Genomic DNA, 18,539 nt, shown 5'->3' on the forward strand with positions numbered 1-18,539 from the left:
CACACACACACACACACACACACACACACACACACACACACACACACACACACACACACACACACACACACACACACACACACACACACACACACACACACACACACACACACACACACACACACACACACACACACACACACACACACACACACACACACACACACACACACACACACACACACACACACACACACACACACACATTCACACACACTTCAAATCATCCCCTATCATCATTAGAGACATCATTGAAACACACACACACACAGACACGCACAAACACATAGACACACACTCCAATCAGGGCCCAATGAGCCCATACCAAGAAGGAAAAAATAGGCAGGAACGAGAGAGTTGATAGAAAGAAGAACGGGATGGAGACGGACTGATTTCTGCAGCTTTGAAGTAATGTCTGCAATTTCAAATAGAACTGGAACGGAAAGGAGCTGAGTGCAGGACTAACCCTATGTATGTGTTTGTTTGTGTAGGACTAATCCCTATGTATGTGTTTGTTTGTGTAGATAGATAGATCGATAGATCGATAGATAGATAGATAGATAGATAGATAGATAGATAGATAGATAGATAGATAGATAGATAGATAGATAGATAGATAGATAGATAGATAGATAGATAGATAGATAGATAGATAGATAGATAGATAGATAGATAGATAGATAGATAGATAGATAGATAGATAGATAGATAGATAGATAGATAGATAGATAGATAGATAGATAGATAGATAGATAGATAGATAGATAGATAGATAGATAGATAGATAGATAGATAGATAGATAGATAGATAGATAGATAGATAGATAGATAGATAGATAGATAGATAGATAGATAGATAGATAGATAGATAGATAGATAGATAGATAGATAGATAGATAGATAGATAGATAGATAGATAGATAGATAGATAGATAGATAGATAGATAGATAGATAGATAGATAGATAAACAGACACATAATGAGCATCCTGTGCAGGGTGTGTGGACAGGGTGAGGAGCTCAAAGCTTTATAAAGGAGACAGTTGAGGTCCTTCAGGCATCCCATGAGAAAAGTTTGTTTAGATCATCATATCATGTCATGGAAATTAAATGATAATATGTTTCAGAAATAAACTGTAACAGGAAATCTAATGCAGTGTTAAATCAATAGAAATGCACACGGAGGACCTTTTTTTTTTTTTTTTTTAATTCTGTCAGTTTTTTCCCCCACAAAACTGCATACATACCTCATAGTTAAACTCATTAATTATTTGACTGTAAGGGGACACAAACTCTTGTTGTGGCCTGTGGCATGTAGCCATTATGCAATATGAGGGGCAATCAAAAGCTCTGCGACTGCTTCTGTTGGACACAAACGGCGTGCAGCACCATGATGTGCACAGAGCAGGGGGAAGCTATAACCTACATGCAAAAGTACTTTTTACTTGATCAACATCAGCACCTGAGTTACACATGTTTTTGTTACCACTGGTACGGCCGCATTTACTAATTTCAACATGGACCTGAGACTTGAGCAGAGAGGGCACATTCATTTCTGCGTCCAGTTTTTGAGGAACAGAAAGAAGCTGCAAGGAGTCAAATAACATGTGGTGAGCAGTCGTGTTCTCATATTGGAGAACCAAAGTGACATTTCACCACAATTCAAGTTGTTTTCCTTTAGAAGCCTCAGAACAACTCTGTTGACTGCCTGACCCTGCCGGACAAATTTGATGCATGACGACTATCAAAGAAAACCCACTTCATTGCGTTAATGCCATTGATTTTCTGAAGGGTATCTGCTGCCAATTTCCTGAGTTCGACCCAAACTTTGATGTCGCTCTCTGCTCATGTCCATGATAACATCACAAATGCACTCAGTTGTTGTTTTTTAACAAGTGATGGAACTTGAAATATTTACTCACAAGTGTTGTTCCTTCAGTTTCAGAACTTCTTGATTGCCTCAATTGTAATTCCTTGTGACAATCCTGTTTGAAGTTATTAGTAGTTATCTCCATGTATACACATATGTAGTAAACACAACTCCTACTTCTATCTGTGTTTTCTGATTTGTTAGCTTGTACTGTTTGTACTTTTGTTAAATGATGTTATGGAGAAAACTCCAAGTAAAGGCCACTGAAATAGGCTTCAAATCACCAATCAAAATCACAGATTTGTCCCACTTTTAATGATTTTGCTCAAAAGCACTGAAGCAGCCAACATGTCCACATGGATACTTGTCCTATCTCCTTTACACAGACCTCTTCATCCATCATTCTTTCTATCCGTTCCTCCTTTTCAATCCTTTGCTCCCTCTCCCCTCCCTCCTCTCTCCCACAGTTTGTTTTTCAGCCTTTTCTCCTGCTGGATGTCCCACTGGGGGCTTGAGCCTCCACAAAGACCCGACACCCAGAGGGAAGGAGAAAAGGGCTGCGAAAAGAGACAAGGGGAGCGAGGACGGCGAGGAGAAAATAGAGGGTGAGAGGTCAGCGAGGAGAAGAGAAGAAGAAGAAGAGAGCAAGCGGAGAGAAGAACGGCAAAGAGAGCAGAGAAAAGGGGACAAAGAAAGAGCGAGGGGGAGACTTAAGAAGTGTGAGGATATTGAGAAAAGGAGGCAAATAAAAGGGGGAGCGAGAGAGATAGTCAGTGGCAAAAGATACAGAACAAGAGGAGGAGAAAGAGGCAAGGAGAGGAGATAATGAAAAGACTACAAAGATGTGAAGAAGAGCAGAGACAGAAGTAGAGGCTGGGAGGGAAGGAGGGATTGGATTTGACACAAAAGAGTATCCAGCAGAGTAGAAAGGTGGAGATGAGAAAAGGGGAAGAGACAGACTTGATGAAAAGAAATCAAGTTCTGAATAAAGAGGGAGGGAGAGGCTCGGTTGCCTGGAGCCTGCCTGTGAGTGTGTATTGTTGGGAATGGAGGGTCATAAGTAGCTGCTAAAAGGCTTGTGCCACCTCTGGTGGCGGAGGAGTCCTTCAGAAAACATCTCATCAGCTGACTGTGAGTGTGTGTGTGTGTGTGTGTGTGTGTGTGTGTGTGTGTGTGTGTGTGTGTGTGTGTGTGTGTGTGTGTGTGTGTGTGTGTGTGTGTGTGTGTGTGTGTGTGTGTGTGTGTGTGTGTGAAATTTGGACAGGAAGTGTTTTCAGGCCCAAACAGTGTACTCATGGGTCCGTTTCAGGCTAGGTGATTGCACACTTTCCCTCCCCCATTACACAGACATGCAAACACACTGTCTGGCCAGTAGCTGCAGCCTATTAACACCTCAGTCTTAATCATCACCTCTGTGCCGAGGCTGACAAAATGTAGAGCTCTGATCCGCCTCTGTCACACACTCGCAGCGTTTACATGCACTTAAGAAATCGGATTATTCTCGGCTTTCAGCTGTAACCTAATTTCTGACATGTTGTGTAAATAAGAAACCTGGCGTCCTTAACAAGTTAAAGGGAATAAAAAGAATATGAGTAACAGAAGCTGATCTCTGCTGGAGAAACCTAATTATTTGCCAGTGTACTGAATATGTGCTTTTAAAGGTTTACTTTTTACATTAGCACATCTGCATGATGATGTATAGAGCAGAGCAGCATAATTTGGGGCCAGGCTAATTGCGGTGGAAGCTCAGGTTTTTCTCCTTATTCTTAAGTGCTGTAAAATGAAATGACTATGAACTGTACATTTTGTGCTGCTAAAAAGTATATCATATGAGATTTACGGCATAGTGCTGTTAAGCTTCCCTATTAAATGATATTGTCCTACGTGTTATCTACGACGAATGATTGTTCTCTCTGTCGTGCTCATGTTCATGTGCTGTTAGTGTGTCCTACGTCGGGCTGCCAGTGGAGATGAGAGATCGAGGCAGAGGCAAACTGACAAGAGAAAATTCTGAAAAACTTGCTAACAAAAATGAGAAAATAACTTTTATTACTTTTTCCAATTGAAAAGTAGCATTTTAACTATTCCGAAATTTTATCTTAGATTTAGGATGTTAGTTTTCTGTCAAATATGTTACATGTTAAGGAAATGTCATTTCCCATAACATAAACATAGATTTTTGACCCGTTACCCTCCATCCAGACACATTTTTAGCCCTTCATAGGACAGAATTTGCCTGGTGGGCATCAAAGTTATTTTTTCTGATAATTCACTGATCCAAATAAATCACTTGAACATGCAAATTAATTTATAATCTATGCCCTTTCACCACTTAATATGTGTGCAAGACTTTTAAATACTGTAGCAGTAAGTTGCCTAGCTTGTCTGATCAGTTAGGAAGGGGCACTTCATGGCGAGCTAGCTCGTACAAGATGTACAAGAAAACAAATTGTGAAACTCTTCCTGTTGTGCACAAACGGAGCGCAGCACAGAAAGGAGCGCGGGGAAGAAACAACCTTCATGAGTAAATATTACAAATTATGTCACTTGGTCAACATCAACACCTTTTTGCAAGTGTTTTTGTGACCTCAGTACAAACCAGCTGCAGCGGTGGACACGACATGCCTGCCAAGGACACGAATACGATGAGGGAAAAACTTCATTGTGCTGATATTCTTTTTGAAACATTTCAAGGATGTTGATAAAAGCAGTGCTGACCTCAACAGGGATTGCTGTGAAAGACATCAATGGCAATAACACAGAGGGATGTGAGGGTACCAAGGTGACATGAAAAAGGATCCTTTGTGATAGCCAATGACTGAATTGCATGTCAGGTGAACCTCTGTATGATTGTTTCTGATTGATTCTGAGCAGAGAAGATGCTGCCTGCTGGTATTAAGGATGACATCCTTGATAAAAGTGACAGAAAAACATTTTGCAGAATTAAAATGAATCGAAGAAAATAGAATTCCTATCAAACCACAACTTGACAGCTTTCAGCTATATCTGCTGTCATTCACTGACTTGTACCAATCAATTGCAGACTTACCTTGTGGGTTTTTTTCACAGTTCTCCTAAATATGCAGAAATCTGGAGGCAGTTAACTGTTGAAAACAAGAGTAAAACTTTGGCCATTTTCTGTTTTGAGACCTTGATGCACATTTTGTGTCCTTAATAGGTCCTTAAGTTCCACTTGAAACTCCACATTTTTCTATTGAAGATTGGCCATCTAAGAATACTTCATATGCTTTAAAGGGGATGGTAGGTGAGGGGTGTTTATGTGGTTACGATTTACAACCTCACTGTTAGACACCACTACATCCCACACACTACTCCTTTAATGCTGGAAACAAACAGCGGTCTTTGTGCTTTGTGGACCCATCCATTAACCCCGGACACCTCGTGGTGACTTTGTGACTATAACTATGCCACCCTACTTCCTCTTTTGCTTCATCATTCTTTGTTCGACAATTTCAGGTAAAACTAAAATATTGGTGACAGTCAAATCAGCTTTGGCTAAAGGTCCTTATATTTCAATGCAATATTATCAGAGCATCGTACTTTGATCAGTCACATTTCAAAACCAAGACCTGCAGCGGTCTGCCAAGGATTCTTCTGATTTGGACTGTAATATGATGTGTGGAGAAAAAGCATAAACATAATCAACAACAATAAAACAATACTGTTCCTAGTCCCTGGTTATGGTTTTGATGCAGGCCAAAACCAGCCCTCAGCAACTACAATCCACTGAGCTTTAATTAAAAAAATCAGGTGAGAGTTTATGAGACCTTGCATCTGACCGAACACAATAATGTGCAGACACAGATCTATTTTGCCTCCTGCCTCTTAATTTGCAGCCTTTATATCAGTGGACAATGAAGCGGTAGAGCTGAGAAGGACAAAACTGCTGTAGAAAATAATTGAAATGATTATAGTTGTTGGTGCAGAGAGAGAAAGAAAAGAGGGCCGGAGGAAGAGATAGAAAGGTGGATATTTTTGCTCTATTGTCCACCAGTGATGAACCACTCAAGTGGAGTGTTTATGGTGTGGAAAGCATGTTCCCGAGCTGTCAGCCCCTTGGTAAGCAAGATTCTGGGAGACAAAAGACATGTGTGCATGTGTCAAGGCCAACGACACACACGCATGCACACACATTGTCTGTTGAATGTCTTCACACTGCTTTCTCCCTGCTTTCACCGGTTACACAGATCTATTTCTATTTTCCCCTCACTCTTCAAAACTCTCCCAGAGAGTGTGTTTGTGAGTATTTGTGTGAGGACCCCTTGTAAGCTACACAGTGTTGGCATCTGCGCAATGGACCCCTGCTGGGATTGTGTATGAAAACAAACTTTATACCCACATAATAAATGAGAATATGTCTGCACATGTGTGTTTGTGGTTGGATTGCTGAATGTTGTGCATGAATGGTGCTTGGATACGATGGAGATGTTACTGCTTTTATTTTTTACATCTGCTTTTGGTCAAACAAAGTCAAAGACTATATTTAAAGAGTATCATGAATGTCTTTTGCGCAATAATGTGACAGTGTGTTAGCCTAACCGTCATGCTACATTGGCTAAGTTACAAAGGCATTGCATGAATTAATTGTTGTAGCAAGAAAATCGCATTAAAAAAAATTCTGAATCTCACATAGACATCATTATATTAAACAGCCTCACAAAATTTAAATGAAAATGTGATCAGTCAGTCATAGACATTTATCCACCTATGTTGTTTAAAAGTAAAAATATTTGCAATATTTGAGTTAATTTGCCATCATTTTTATTATAAGTATTGAACAAACAAAAAGGGCCAATCTGGTTTTCTTTTCCATTGAATTTGTAGAACAATGGACGTAGTCTCTGGGTCTAAAAAGGGAAGCCAATAACTAAGCGCTTTAAAGTACAATACCACTGAGGGCCGCTAGGGGCAGTCTCCAGAAAACATCTGCCTCCAATAGACTGCCATTCAAAAGTGTCAATTTCTCTAATGAAAAACAAAATCAATATATTTTTTATATAATTCATTATGGCGTCATTAGCTGCAGTCATTACTTCTGATCAGTATTCCAGTGGTCCTTCTGAAAATAATCCCATAATTAATTAGATATTAGGCCTCAGACAAATGACAAGTGGTTTGATTGACATGCCTGGGGTGCAGTCACGTTTCCAGGTGGGCGGGGTTAGTGTCCGCGGGTTCTCAGTCAGATCCACCATTCACTCATCAACAGCTTGTTCAAATATGGTCACTTCTGGCTCTAGAAAAAAACAAGATGGCGGCGGCCAAAATGCCAAACTCAAGGCTGCAAAAACGTCAGTTCACAAACCAATGGATGACGTCACAGCGTGTTGCCACTTGGCTAAATCTCAGCCGGTCCACTGCTTTGGTTCAAAATATCTCAGACATTCATGGTGTCTGGATGGAGTAATTTAATGACCCAATTTAAAACTAGTACCAAACAATTCAAATGATAACCTGCCTTAGTGATATGCGATGCACCACCTCTGGTCATGGTTTATATACTGGTCTTTGTGTTTTTTTCATATAGATTGGCAATATTCCTTATTTGTTTAACTAAGTACATACCAGAATATTACAACAATTCTGAAATTTACATCGACAGGTTATTATTTTAAAGTTTATTTTAGTGGTTATACAGGGACTCCAAATTCTTGTATTATACAGCTTCACATTAATCATTTTCTGCACAATACCTTTGTTAGCTGCTTAAGACAAAAACAGTACAATGTGCACATTTTGGTCTCTGAGCTGACTCACTGTGGCACCAGGGAGTTCATTGCCTTGCTCAAGGGCAGGTTGATAGCATATTTCATCCCCCTCAACTATAATTTCTAATCTTTTCTCTGCCTCCCCATCGGTGACCTTCCAATCATAAACCAGCCTGTGTAACCTCATGGCTCCTCCACAAGAACTGAAAGCACGTCATTACAGACACACCACGTCTTCACGTTCTCTGGATGCGGCCTGTGCGGATGCATCTGTATGTGTGCTTCGCACGGGGATTTCTCTAACCCTTTCCCTGCTCTGAGTGATAATGAGAGAAATTATACACAATGGATCCACTTTTCTCTTTGGAGTCAGCAGGGACAAATAGTGAGAAGGGGAGATGAGGAGAAATCAGGATATTGGGGGAAAAGAAGGGCTAATACAAGGGGAAGAAAAGAGAGGAGAGGGAGTGACTGCAGGAGCAAGAAAGAGTGATTGCCTATTGACTTGATGAGAGAGGATGCATCATTATATAATTGTAAATCCCAGAAAGATAGGGTGTAATAGGACTTTCTCTCCTCCCACTGCTGCTTTGGTAATTTATCCCTCTCTCTTTCCATCCTTTTCTACCTCTCTCTTTCACCCTGTCACCCATCAATCTTTTTCCAATTACCTGCTCTGTCTATCCACAAATCCATCATAATCATTTCCATGGTAACGGGTTGCATCCTCCATTGGCTTTGGCCTATTGTTCAATATAATTGCACGCCAAAAAGCAGTCTTTAGAAGAGGGAAGGGGATACACAGAGAGGCACAGATCTGGATATTGTCTCCGTGCTCAGCGACTAATGTCTCTCACGTGTCTCCAAAGAGTCAACTTCAGAACAGATAGTCTGCTTAATTTCAAGCATGGCGTCCATTCATCAGACATTTTATTAGCCATTATCTGTGGATTGGCTTTATCCCAGGCTGATGAAACATCTTTTCAGCCCGTGCAATTGTCAATTATTGTGTGAAGTAAAACTGCCCATGCAAGGTCACTGAATAACAAAAATTATATATTTGTTAGGAATGAATGAAAGCCAAGACTGTCGGAAAATCTATTAAGCTGGTTTTATTTTATTTAGCAAATGATAATTATAAGTTAATGGACAGTGATACTCAGTGCCTCAGGTCTGTCTTTTTCTCGCATAAAAGAGCTCTTTTTTTCTCTTATCAAGAGCACTGAACCGGTCTGGTCACTTAAATATTCCTGCATTATTTGCCGTAGAAACCATATTTATATGTCAAAATGGTAAGCTCGTGCCTGGGATGATTGCTTGTATTCTTGTTTTATGTCCATTTTACCACAATACATAAATCTCATTATGCCCATTCAAATGATTGGGCTGAATGTTGGAAACCAGAGTGCAGATAATTCCCACCCAAGTGGCAACCCACCATGAAGTCATCCATTGGTTTGTGAACTGCTGCTTTGAAGCTTTGAGTTTGGCATTTTGGCCATCGCCATCTTGGTTTATTGGAGCCAGAAGTGACGATATTTGGATGAGCTGGGGAGGAGTGAGGGGTTGAATCTGACTGAGAACCCGAACAACACACTTTCCATACACCTATACTGGAAACCGGAACCCACCCAAAGCTTGTCAATCAAACCAAGCACGCCTCCAAACATACCCCTCTTTAAAGGCTATTATCTAATTATTCATAAATTATGCTGGAGGCACCACCAGAACACTGATGAGAAGGACTGATTGTAGTAAATCACAACTTTATATCTCATGAGAGAAGTTGACAGACTACGGCCATCTTTATATACAGTCTGTGCCGCCAACAGAGAGGGAGGAGTGCAAAAAATGTTTCAGAAAATATTATCTTTTACTTCTGCTACTCCTACAATATTCACTCGACACGCATCATTTTTTTTCACCAAACATGGAAGAAAATGTGTCACTTTCCCACAGTGTCACTCTGAGACCTGGTGTCTCAGAGTGACACATTTTGTGTGAGAAGCCTGGTAATGACAGGAGTACCTTCTATTTTTTAACTGCTATTTTGAAAATCTGTAACAAAATATTTCAGGGGTAATTTAGGGGAAGCTGATCTCCCCTTGGGTTTTTTTCAGAGCTGCCTCTTGTAACTGATAAACACATACTCATAGTCAGTCATGAGTCATTCGGCAAGTGCTTGCCTTACCACATATCCCTAACCTAAAGCCCCTCCTCCACTGACAGTACCGGTCCAGCTTGACTTTGGTTTTCCATTGTCTGTAGAGGGTATCTGGTACTATTTTTAGTATCGGCTCCGTCGGGGATCTAAACAACATGAGATGATACTAAAAAGTGACATAAAAACACAGCAGACCATCAGCTTCCACAGTGCGGCAGACTCTCTTTATTTAAAGGTATACACTTTCAGAGGTTTGTGTTGTGACCAGTGGCAGTTTGTTAATACGGGGCGCCAACCCCACCGACATCAAGCGAAAGAAATATACTACTTTAACATATAAAACATGAACTAATTATATACTAATAGTTTTTTTGTAAGGTGCACCTGGTAGTCTGTCAGCGCCTGCGAGCATTCAATAAACAACTGTTTACAAAGTGTATTTAGTTCATTTCTGTGTAAATATACTTCCTGGTGCAGGAACTTTTGTCAACGGAGGCTGCTCTTCAATTGGTTGTCGATTGGCGGCTACACACAGAGCCCCGCCTCCTCGTTTACACAGGTTGAGACACTGTCCATGCTGTCAATGGAAAAGAAGCTGGTGACTGAGATGATTGACTTTAACCAGAGAGTCTGAAAAATTTGCAGGCCAAAAGGAGAAGAGGGCAAAAATTGTGTGTTTACGCGACACAATGATTAGGTAATATTAGTGTGTTGGGTTGTTTTGGGATTTTCTTTTTTGGCTTAGCTGAAGTCCGATTTCAGTTTCTGAAAAAAACAAAAAACAAACACTGCCCCCTCCCAAAAAATGTCTATCCCCACCAAGTTCTGCACCCAGTGACAGTTTATTGAAGCCGGTCTTGTGTCGAACTCTGTTTCCTCACAGATATGTGTTCCCACAAGGAAGTGGACGTGTGTTCAGAGCAAAACTCACCCCTGAGTTATGCTCACATGACTAAAGTCCTGAGGAGGGACAAGAAGCCCACTCTGAACTTTATCAGCAATTTTTGTCTGTGGAATTTTCTATTGTAGAAGTGAAAGGGGATTTTAGAAATGATGTCAGAGCCGTTTCAAGTTGGCCACTATAGGAACGCTGCCGCCTTGAGGAGGTACTATCTGCAGTGAAAAACAAAATCCCGAAAAAGTACCTGATACCAAAAGCAAGTGGAGTCCAGTAGAGTCAAGCCGATACAATCAGTGATGTGGTTTATATGTACCAGGTCCAATCAGCTATTCAGATTAATCTTTCCAACAGCAGCAATCACACACCCAATTTCTCTAAGAAGTGCTTTGTATCCTTCTATGTACTCTTGCCTTAGAGAAGGAGCTCCTCAAAATGCCGCTGCTGCTGTCTTAATGTAGGAACCACTCAAAGTAACGAGTACAGCAAGGGTGCGCTACAACATTTCTACATTCATCATCGAGTGCCACGTCTGACGCCAGTACAACTGACGCTGTTTGTACTCAGTGGAATACACAGAGTCCTTAAAGGCAACTCACGGTGTGAATCCATTCCAGCCAATTGTCAGTTCTCATCACAGTATGTTCTTCACGTGACCATTACTGCAAAAAGTGTTTGCTCTTCAATCAGCTTCAAAAGTGTTGAGTCAAGTTTATTTGTGGTAAGCATTCATTTCAATCAGATTCCTAAATTGAATACATACATCCATACAGCGTCAGGCCCACATGTAGCTCTGGTTCAGAGGAAGGTCACGAGAGTTTGACATGATTATCCATTGAGTACTTTTCTTGAGGTCTTCCTTGAAATGTGCATGTCGTTCACAAAGACACAAGAAAGCACTACAAGTAATACAAGAAGTGATGCACAGCACATCCCTCCACCCTTTAGCATGTCTTCCATCCGACACTCCTTCAAATGTCTCAGGGACATCATGATGCAACATGTTTTTGCTCTTTTGCACATCGTGAAGCATAATCTCGATAGGCAACTGTCCAAATCATATAAATCTCCCTGTCTATGCTTACAGTAAAAGTTAACTTATTGGTATATAGAAAGGTGGTGGCCTGAGATACTAATATGAAGTGACTCACTAAATAACATTTTTCATCCACGTGGAGCTGACTTGAAAGAGTGTTTTCACCCATTGAATTTCTGCTTGTCGTCAGCCTGGTGAAAGTCCCTCCGCGGGGGCTGAGTGACTGCAGAGTATTCTCCTTCTTCTTTCAGAGGGAAGATTCATTCAACGTCTCCTTCAGGAACATCCGACATATCTTGTCATCTAGGAAAGTGGTGTTGCCTGCTCCACGGCAGATTGTCAGCCTGTCACTATTCCCTCTATTTGACACCAGTGGACTGCTGCATTCACATGAGGATCCTACCATCGAATAAACACACACGCAAGTGTACACAAAAATACACAAGCAGACCCACGAATGCAACAAATTCTGCTTTGGCAAAAAAAGAGACTGTGTTTGTCATTTATCCAACTTTAAGAGGTCAAAAAGCCGCATTGTATTCCTTTTCTCTAAATACATTTTCTTTTTGGATTTTGCTCTGCGAAATTGCATTTTAAAGTCTTTCACATGCGGGTAGTTCCTCAGGTAAATGAGCAGCAGGGTTCATTCTGTTGTGAATTAAGCTTGAGCCTCAGTATCAAGTTAAACCCTCTGTGTCCTGCTGTGGAAAGCAGGCTCTGAGCTGCACCTATTCAAATGAATGTGTATTAGCTGACCAGAGGTAATTGATATTTATAGGACACATAATGGTGAGAACGTAATTAACTTTGTTATTCATGAGGAGGAGCTGGGATCGTTTTCTAAAATGCGCACATGTCAAGGACCTTCAGTCGTTTCAAGAGGAAGAGTGAAGCAGAAAAGCGCTTTTAAAAAAATAAATAATTTAAGAACAGCTAATGATTCTGTAAAATCACAGCAAAACTTCAATCAGAGCAGTGCCTATATGTAATCCATTTGATTTATGGATTATTTATCATATCTCTGCTTTTACTTGCTTTCAATGACTAACACCCAATCATTTAAATAAAAGAGAACGTTTGAACATAACAGAGCAGATCTGGGAGCTGAACCTGACACAACATGCTGATCAGAGGCTGGAGTGTTTTGTTATGGTGTTGGTTAGTGATGCACAGCACTCTCCACCTATCAATCTACTGACCCCCTTCTCTCTCTCTCTCTCTCTCTCTCTCTCTCTCTCTCTCTCTCTCTCTCTCTGTGTTGCTCTCTTGCATCAAGTCACACAGACCTACAGGCACAGAGACAGGAAGTCAGGATGTTTGAATTTCAAAATAGAAGACAAACAGAGTGGAGCACATTTTAGACACCATATGAGAGTGTCAGTACCAATATCACGGCAGGAATGGGACCACTATTCACCTCTAATAAGGTTTATATATCTAGTGGGATGCTGGAGCTTTATCTGAGCCTCACTACTAAAAACAAGTATATTTTGAAATTAGGTGGTAGAGAGACATTGTTGTCATTTCCTATGAACCAGAATGCAGTTTGAAAAAAAAAAAAATACAGCAGCTATAGTTCATGAAACTCTGGAAACCCCGGCTGTGGAGACGAGACATGATGAGCCATAATAGTCTGGACTCCAACAGCAGATGGCCAAATAGCTGCAGCGGTGTAAAACTCAATAAGAGGACATTCCTCCAGGTTTGGAGAAAAGGCAAACAAGTGAATTAAAGCTATATATTAATGATAGAAAATACTGTTACAGTGTGAAATCAGTGGGTCACATATCAGGTCTGAATGGTTAATTTTGTATGTGACATGGTGGTGATAATCAGCATTAACCAATATTCTGTATTGAACTAATTATTGAACTAATAACTAGCCACTTTTTTTATGGAGGTAATGTATCTAAATAATAACAAAATAATGAATAATTAAGAGGAATGAATTATATGAACCTGAAGTCGTGACTGACCTTAAATTCATTACTTAAAGTGGCTGAAATTGGTTGATTTCACAACTTGGAAAATCTTAGGATGACAGACAGTAACATAAATTATGAGAAACAAGGCTGATTGTGAGTCACCATTGTTGGTAATACACCCATTTGATAGACAGCGAATTACTCTGGTTATAGCACAACAATTAAAAATTATATATTTTTTTCAAAATATTTTTAAATCTTAATCTTAGCCTTACAGTGATTATTAGCCAGGTACAACATCCTCAGAAATGAGACGTATGTCTAACTAACCATTTATCATTGATGCACTGCATACATTTATCATTACCCATTATTAACAGATGTGAAAACATGGATTACATGTTCAAACTAGGTCTCCAGAAGGGGCACTTGGCAATGTATGAAAAAGACATGTAAACATATTAAATACAGCAGTGTGGTGCGTGTGACTACAAACAGCACAAACAACACATACAGGAGGGTTTTTGAAACATTTTTTTTTTTTATCACTTTAGCAACTGGTACACATTTCAATGTATGGTATAAGGACTTGGTTTCTATAATAAAATATAAATATCAATGGGAACAAACAGTATTGGATCTTAAGACAAACTTCTTCAGATTGTTTGTGATGGCTAGAAATCTCGGCCATGCTATGTGAGCTAAATTTAACTCAAAGCTTTGTCCTTTAACAGACAGATAGATAGATAGATAGATAGATAGATAGATAGATAGATAGATAGATAGATAGATAGATAGATAGATAGATAGATAGATAGATAGATAGATAGATAGATAGATAGATAGATAGACAGACAGACAGACAGACAGACAGACAGCTAGATCGATAGATCGATAGATCGATAGATAGATAGATAGATAGATAGATAGATAGATAGATAGATAGATAGACAGCTAGATCGATAGATCGATCGATCGATCGATCGATCGATAGATAGATGTTACTTTATTAATCCCCAAGGGGACTTTTGTTTTCACTACAGCAGCATTTATAGATACAGGAAAGCAATACAATAGCAGTACAAAATATTAAATATAAAAATGCACAGCATATACAATAAATAGAATAAAATAAAATAGAATAATTAAATTAAAACTAACTAAACAATAGTGCAAAGTTTTCGTGTTGTTTTTTTTTTTTAATACAAGCGGCTGTTAACTCTTCTTGTTGTTTGGGGTGTTTTATTTCGGAGGTTTGGATCGGAAGTGTTGCTGGAGATCTTGTTTGGTTTGACACTCGCGGCTCAACGTGTGTGTGTGTTTGTGTGTGTGAGTGTGTGCGCTGTCGGCTTCCTGCTGCCGCTCCGTGTCCGCACACCGTCCGTCTCGTCAGTGTTGATCGGCTCGCCATGGCGGAAGGACGCAGAGAACAGCCGCCTCATCCCCTCCTCTCCTTACCACCGGCCAGCAAGCGACCCTGCCTTCGCCCTGCACCCCGAGGTCCCGGCCCGGGGCCCGGCCACGGCAGCGGGTTGCCCAGCTCCCGGTATCGCTCCCCGGAGTCCCTTCTGGACTGCGCCGCGAAGGCAGTAGCGGAAAAGTGGGCCTTCGAGAGAGTGGAGGAGCGCTTCGAGCGGATCCCGGAGCCCGTCCAGCGCCGCATCGTCTACTGGTCTTTTCCCCGCAACGAAAAGGAGATATGCATGTACTCTTCGTTTCAGTGCCGAGTTGCCGGCGAGGAAGGTCCGTCCGCGGCAACCAGTGGGACTGGGGGTGCCGGGTCCGGAGCTGCCACCGCCGGTGGCGGCGGCGGCGGCGGAGGAGGAGGATCTACCGCGAGTACAGCGGCTGCCGTGGGGGCAGCCGGAGCAGTGGGGACGGGAGACGGGCTGCCTTTCCGCCGGGGTATCAGGCTACTAGAGACCGGCTGTGTGGAAAACGTTTTACAAGTTGGTAAGTGGAACATTTCTGTCTAAACGAAGCTTTTTGCCAACAACACGGCGGACTGTCTCGGAGGCTGCGCTGCGCTGCTGGATCTTCACCGGAGATGATTGATGGAAGTTTTCCCTGCAGTCGCGGAAAGTATGCAAAGCGTTTCCTTTCAACGCGTTGAAGCCCACACATGTTCCTGTGCGTGTTTTTAGTTCAGTTGACTTAAAAGGAGGCGTTTTGGTCGAGTTTTGAGTTGATCTCGACCTCTGAAAGGGGAAGCAGAGATACGGTGGTTCGCTAGCTTAGCCGTCCAGCTGCTGTTTAAACATTAAAGGGCTTCTTCTTCCTATTGCGGCTCTTCGCTCTTCTGCCGGCTGCCGCGTCTTCTGCTCGGGTTCGCCTGGAGGTTGAAGCCCTGGCTCCCCTTCCCCTGCAGCGGGAGCCGCGTCTCCGCAACTACGGGCACTTTTCTTCCTCTCCCCGGGGCTCGACAGCCGGGGCTGGCTGGAGCCGTAACCCCGGCGGTGAGGCAGGGGGAGGCGCGGAGGAGGAGGGCTGACAGACGCGGATACAAAAGGACCCAAACGTCGACGCGTCGGGGCTTTATTTTTGTTTGGGCGAATTCCCCGTTGCACAAGTCGCTTTTTCTCGACTCAACATCGGTTGAGGGTGGCTTAGGCAAGGAACAAAGGCGGTTATTGGGTCTCTTACTATGATTAATCCAACGTTAATCCGAAAAAAAAAAAAAAAAAAAATCCCCCAGTTTTTTTTTGTTTATTTGCTGCCGCTGGTCGGACCGGACAAAGAGCGCAGTCGCCACCAGCGGGGAAAATACACGTTGAGGGGTGGTGGGAGAGAGGGGGGGGGGGTTGTGTTGTTTTTATAGTTAAAGTTAACCCATTAGCAAGCTGCAATATAACGTTAAATGTGCTTTACCGCTGCGTTCGCCCGCAGCCTCTTAGTCGCTTGCGACACAAAAGGTTTCCAGTTGAAATGATCGATAAGCGTCTCGCATTTCCAGCGCTGCAGAGCGCCTGTTTCCAAACAAAGGGCCATTCCGCAAAGCTCCAGCTCCTCTCACATCCTCTTTAACGTCTTCCCCTCCCGGCTCTGCACGGCCACCAAACGAGCTAAGACATCAGGGGAGCTGCTGGGATGAAACCGATGCATAGTAAAAAAAAAAAAAACGATCTTTTATGGATACCGGGAGGATTTTTCTTGAGCCATATGGTGAGAGCCACCGGAGCCTGTCAGGGGTTTCGTGTTTCCTCAAGGTACCAGGGGGAAAGCTGCAAACTGTGGCTGACTGCTGGATCTAATTGCATCTTATAAATGCTCATTGATTCCACCCCATAACTAAATGAAATCTGAGGCTTATGAATATGAAATTGAGATTTGCTCTGGGTGAGATTTGTTGCAGTCTGGCTTGATACGTTTTACCAGTCAGATCCTTTTAGAGAGATAAATTAGATCAACATTTTCTTTTCTTTTTTTTAAGTTGTGGAAGTCTTTGAACTGCTCCGAGGCTTCAAATTGTGCAGTTTGCAAGGATTGTTTGTAAACCGTAATCTGAGTTTAATTTGCCCGAGCAAGTTTAAAGTGTTGACCTACTTCACCACTTCCTGTCATTACAAGCACATCAACTTACTCCCACATAGGTGAAGTCAGTAGCGCTACAGGATGAATGCTGGTGTGCGCAGCTACGGTGCAACATTAAAAAAACGGATCGTAAAGTTTGGAGCACATAATAAAAGTGTGTATTTAGTGATTTAAAAAAAAAAGAAGTTTGGTCACATTGAATTTCAGCTGAAATATAAGCGGTCTCCGATGAATCGTTTCCAGTCTCCCCTCAAGGTCAGTCACAGCCACACGGTTTTATCTTTCTGTCAACAAAACACAAGACGGGCTAAATAGTTGTGACATCAAGATTCGACTTGGCTTTCTCTTCACTCGGTGAGCCATGGGAACCGTGTTGCTGACTGACTTAACAGGAGAACAATTGTGGGTTTTTTTTGTTTTTTTTTCACGGCTGGATTTAGAGACGTTGGGCAACCAAGCACGCTCACACACAAATGCACTCATTATGGGTCGTGTTACACGGCTGTAAGTGACAGCCTTAAAGCTGCTTTCACCTGACATGGCATAATATAATCACCACTTAAAATAGTGGCACTACTTTTTTTTTTTTTAAGGGGCTGGGCATACCTGGTGTACTTTGTAATAGGAACTTGCCGGAGAGTGATTAGGAATGAGACCGGGCTGCGTGCTGACACATGCATGTCGATGATGCACGGTTTAAAATATGGCATCTTGGGGAATTGCTGTCTGGAATGCTGGTTTTCAGCTTTTGAACTACATGGTTTGCATATTAATGGCTTACATAGGGTTTCAAGCTACATTTATACACCAGAACAAAGTACTTCTGTGGCGCATTTACATCTTTATTCGGTACTTGTAGTCAAGACTGAGTCGTGATCCGTCTGCATCAGTCTCGAGCTGAGGTGGGAGATACTGTGTTGCCGTGCAGCTCGTGTCTGTGTTTGGCTTTTTAGGGGAGCTGAGTCAGCTGTTCGCCAGTTTGGGGGCACATCAGGCAAACTTGATTCAATTAAAAAAATGTAATAAATTACACAAACCGTCCCGAAGAACCAGGAACACTGTAAACACAGAGCTAGTTTATCATAAGATGTAGTACTTTTCTGTTATTCCTCACAGCCGTCACAAGCTCAGCAGGACCGCGCTCATCTTTTGACCCGTTTTTGTCGCGCTTTCTCGGCATCGCTGCGTCTACGGCGAGATCTGGAGTCACTCGTTTTCCCAGGTAATCACAACTGTTATCTGGTGCTGGGGAATATACACTGGACATGGTGTTTTCCTGCTTGCCTTCCTACAGCTGTTGATCTTTATTGCCTAAAAAAGTTAGAATAACGTAACGGCTCCTTAACCAAGCTGAGTAACAAAGACATGGAAAATGGAGTCATTTCAG

At 41.9% G+C, this 18,539-nt stretch overlaps 1 protein-coding gene across 1 annotated transcript in view; it reads left to right on the forward strand.

The window, feature by feature from the left end:
- Window positions 1-14,946: 14,946 nt before the first annotated feature.
- The window catches only part of zswim5 (zinc finger, SWIM-type containing 5), a 69,165-nt gene continuing 65,572 nt past the window's right edge, over window positions 14,947-18,539 (forward strand). The window contains exon 1 of the mRNA XM_069709820.1: window positions 14,947-15,574. Within this exon, the coding sequence (XP_069565921.1) occupies window positions 15,031-15,574 (544 nt within the window). The 5' untranslated portion in view covers window positions 14,947-15,030. The remainder of the gene's footprint in view (window positions 15,575-18,539) is intronic.

This window comes from Brachyistius frenatus, unplaced genomic scaffold, assembly GCF_029030835.1.
Source record: "Brachyistius frenatus isolate BFR_SWC_R1_liver_20210118 unplaced genomic scaffold, ASM2903083v1 Contig_85, whole genome shotgun sequence".
In the NCBI taxonomy this organism is placed as follows: domain Eukaryota; kingdom Metazoa; phylum Chordata; class Actinopteri; family Embiotocidae; genus Brachyistius; species Brachyistius frenatus.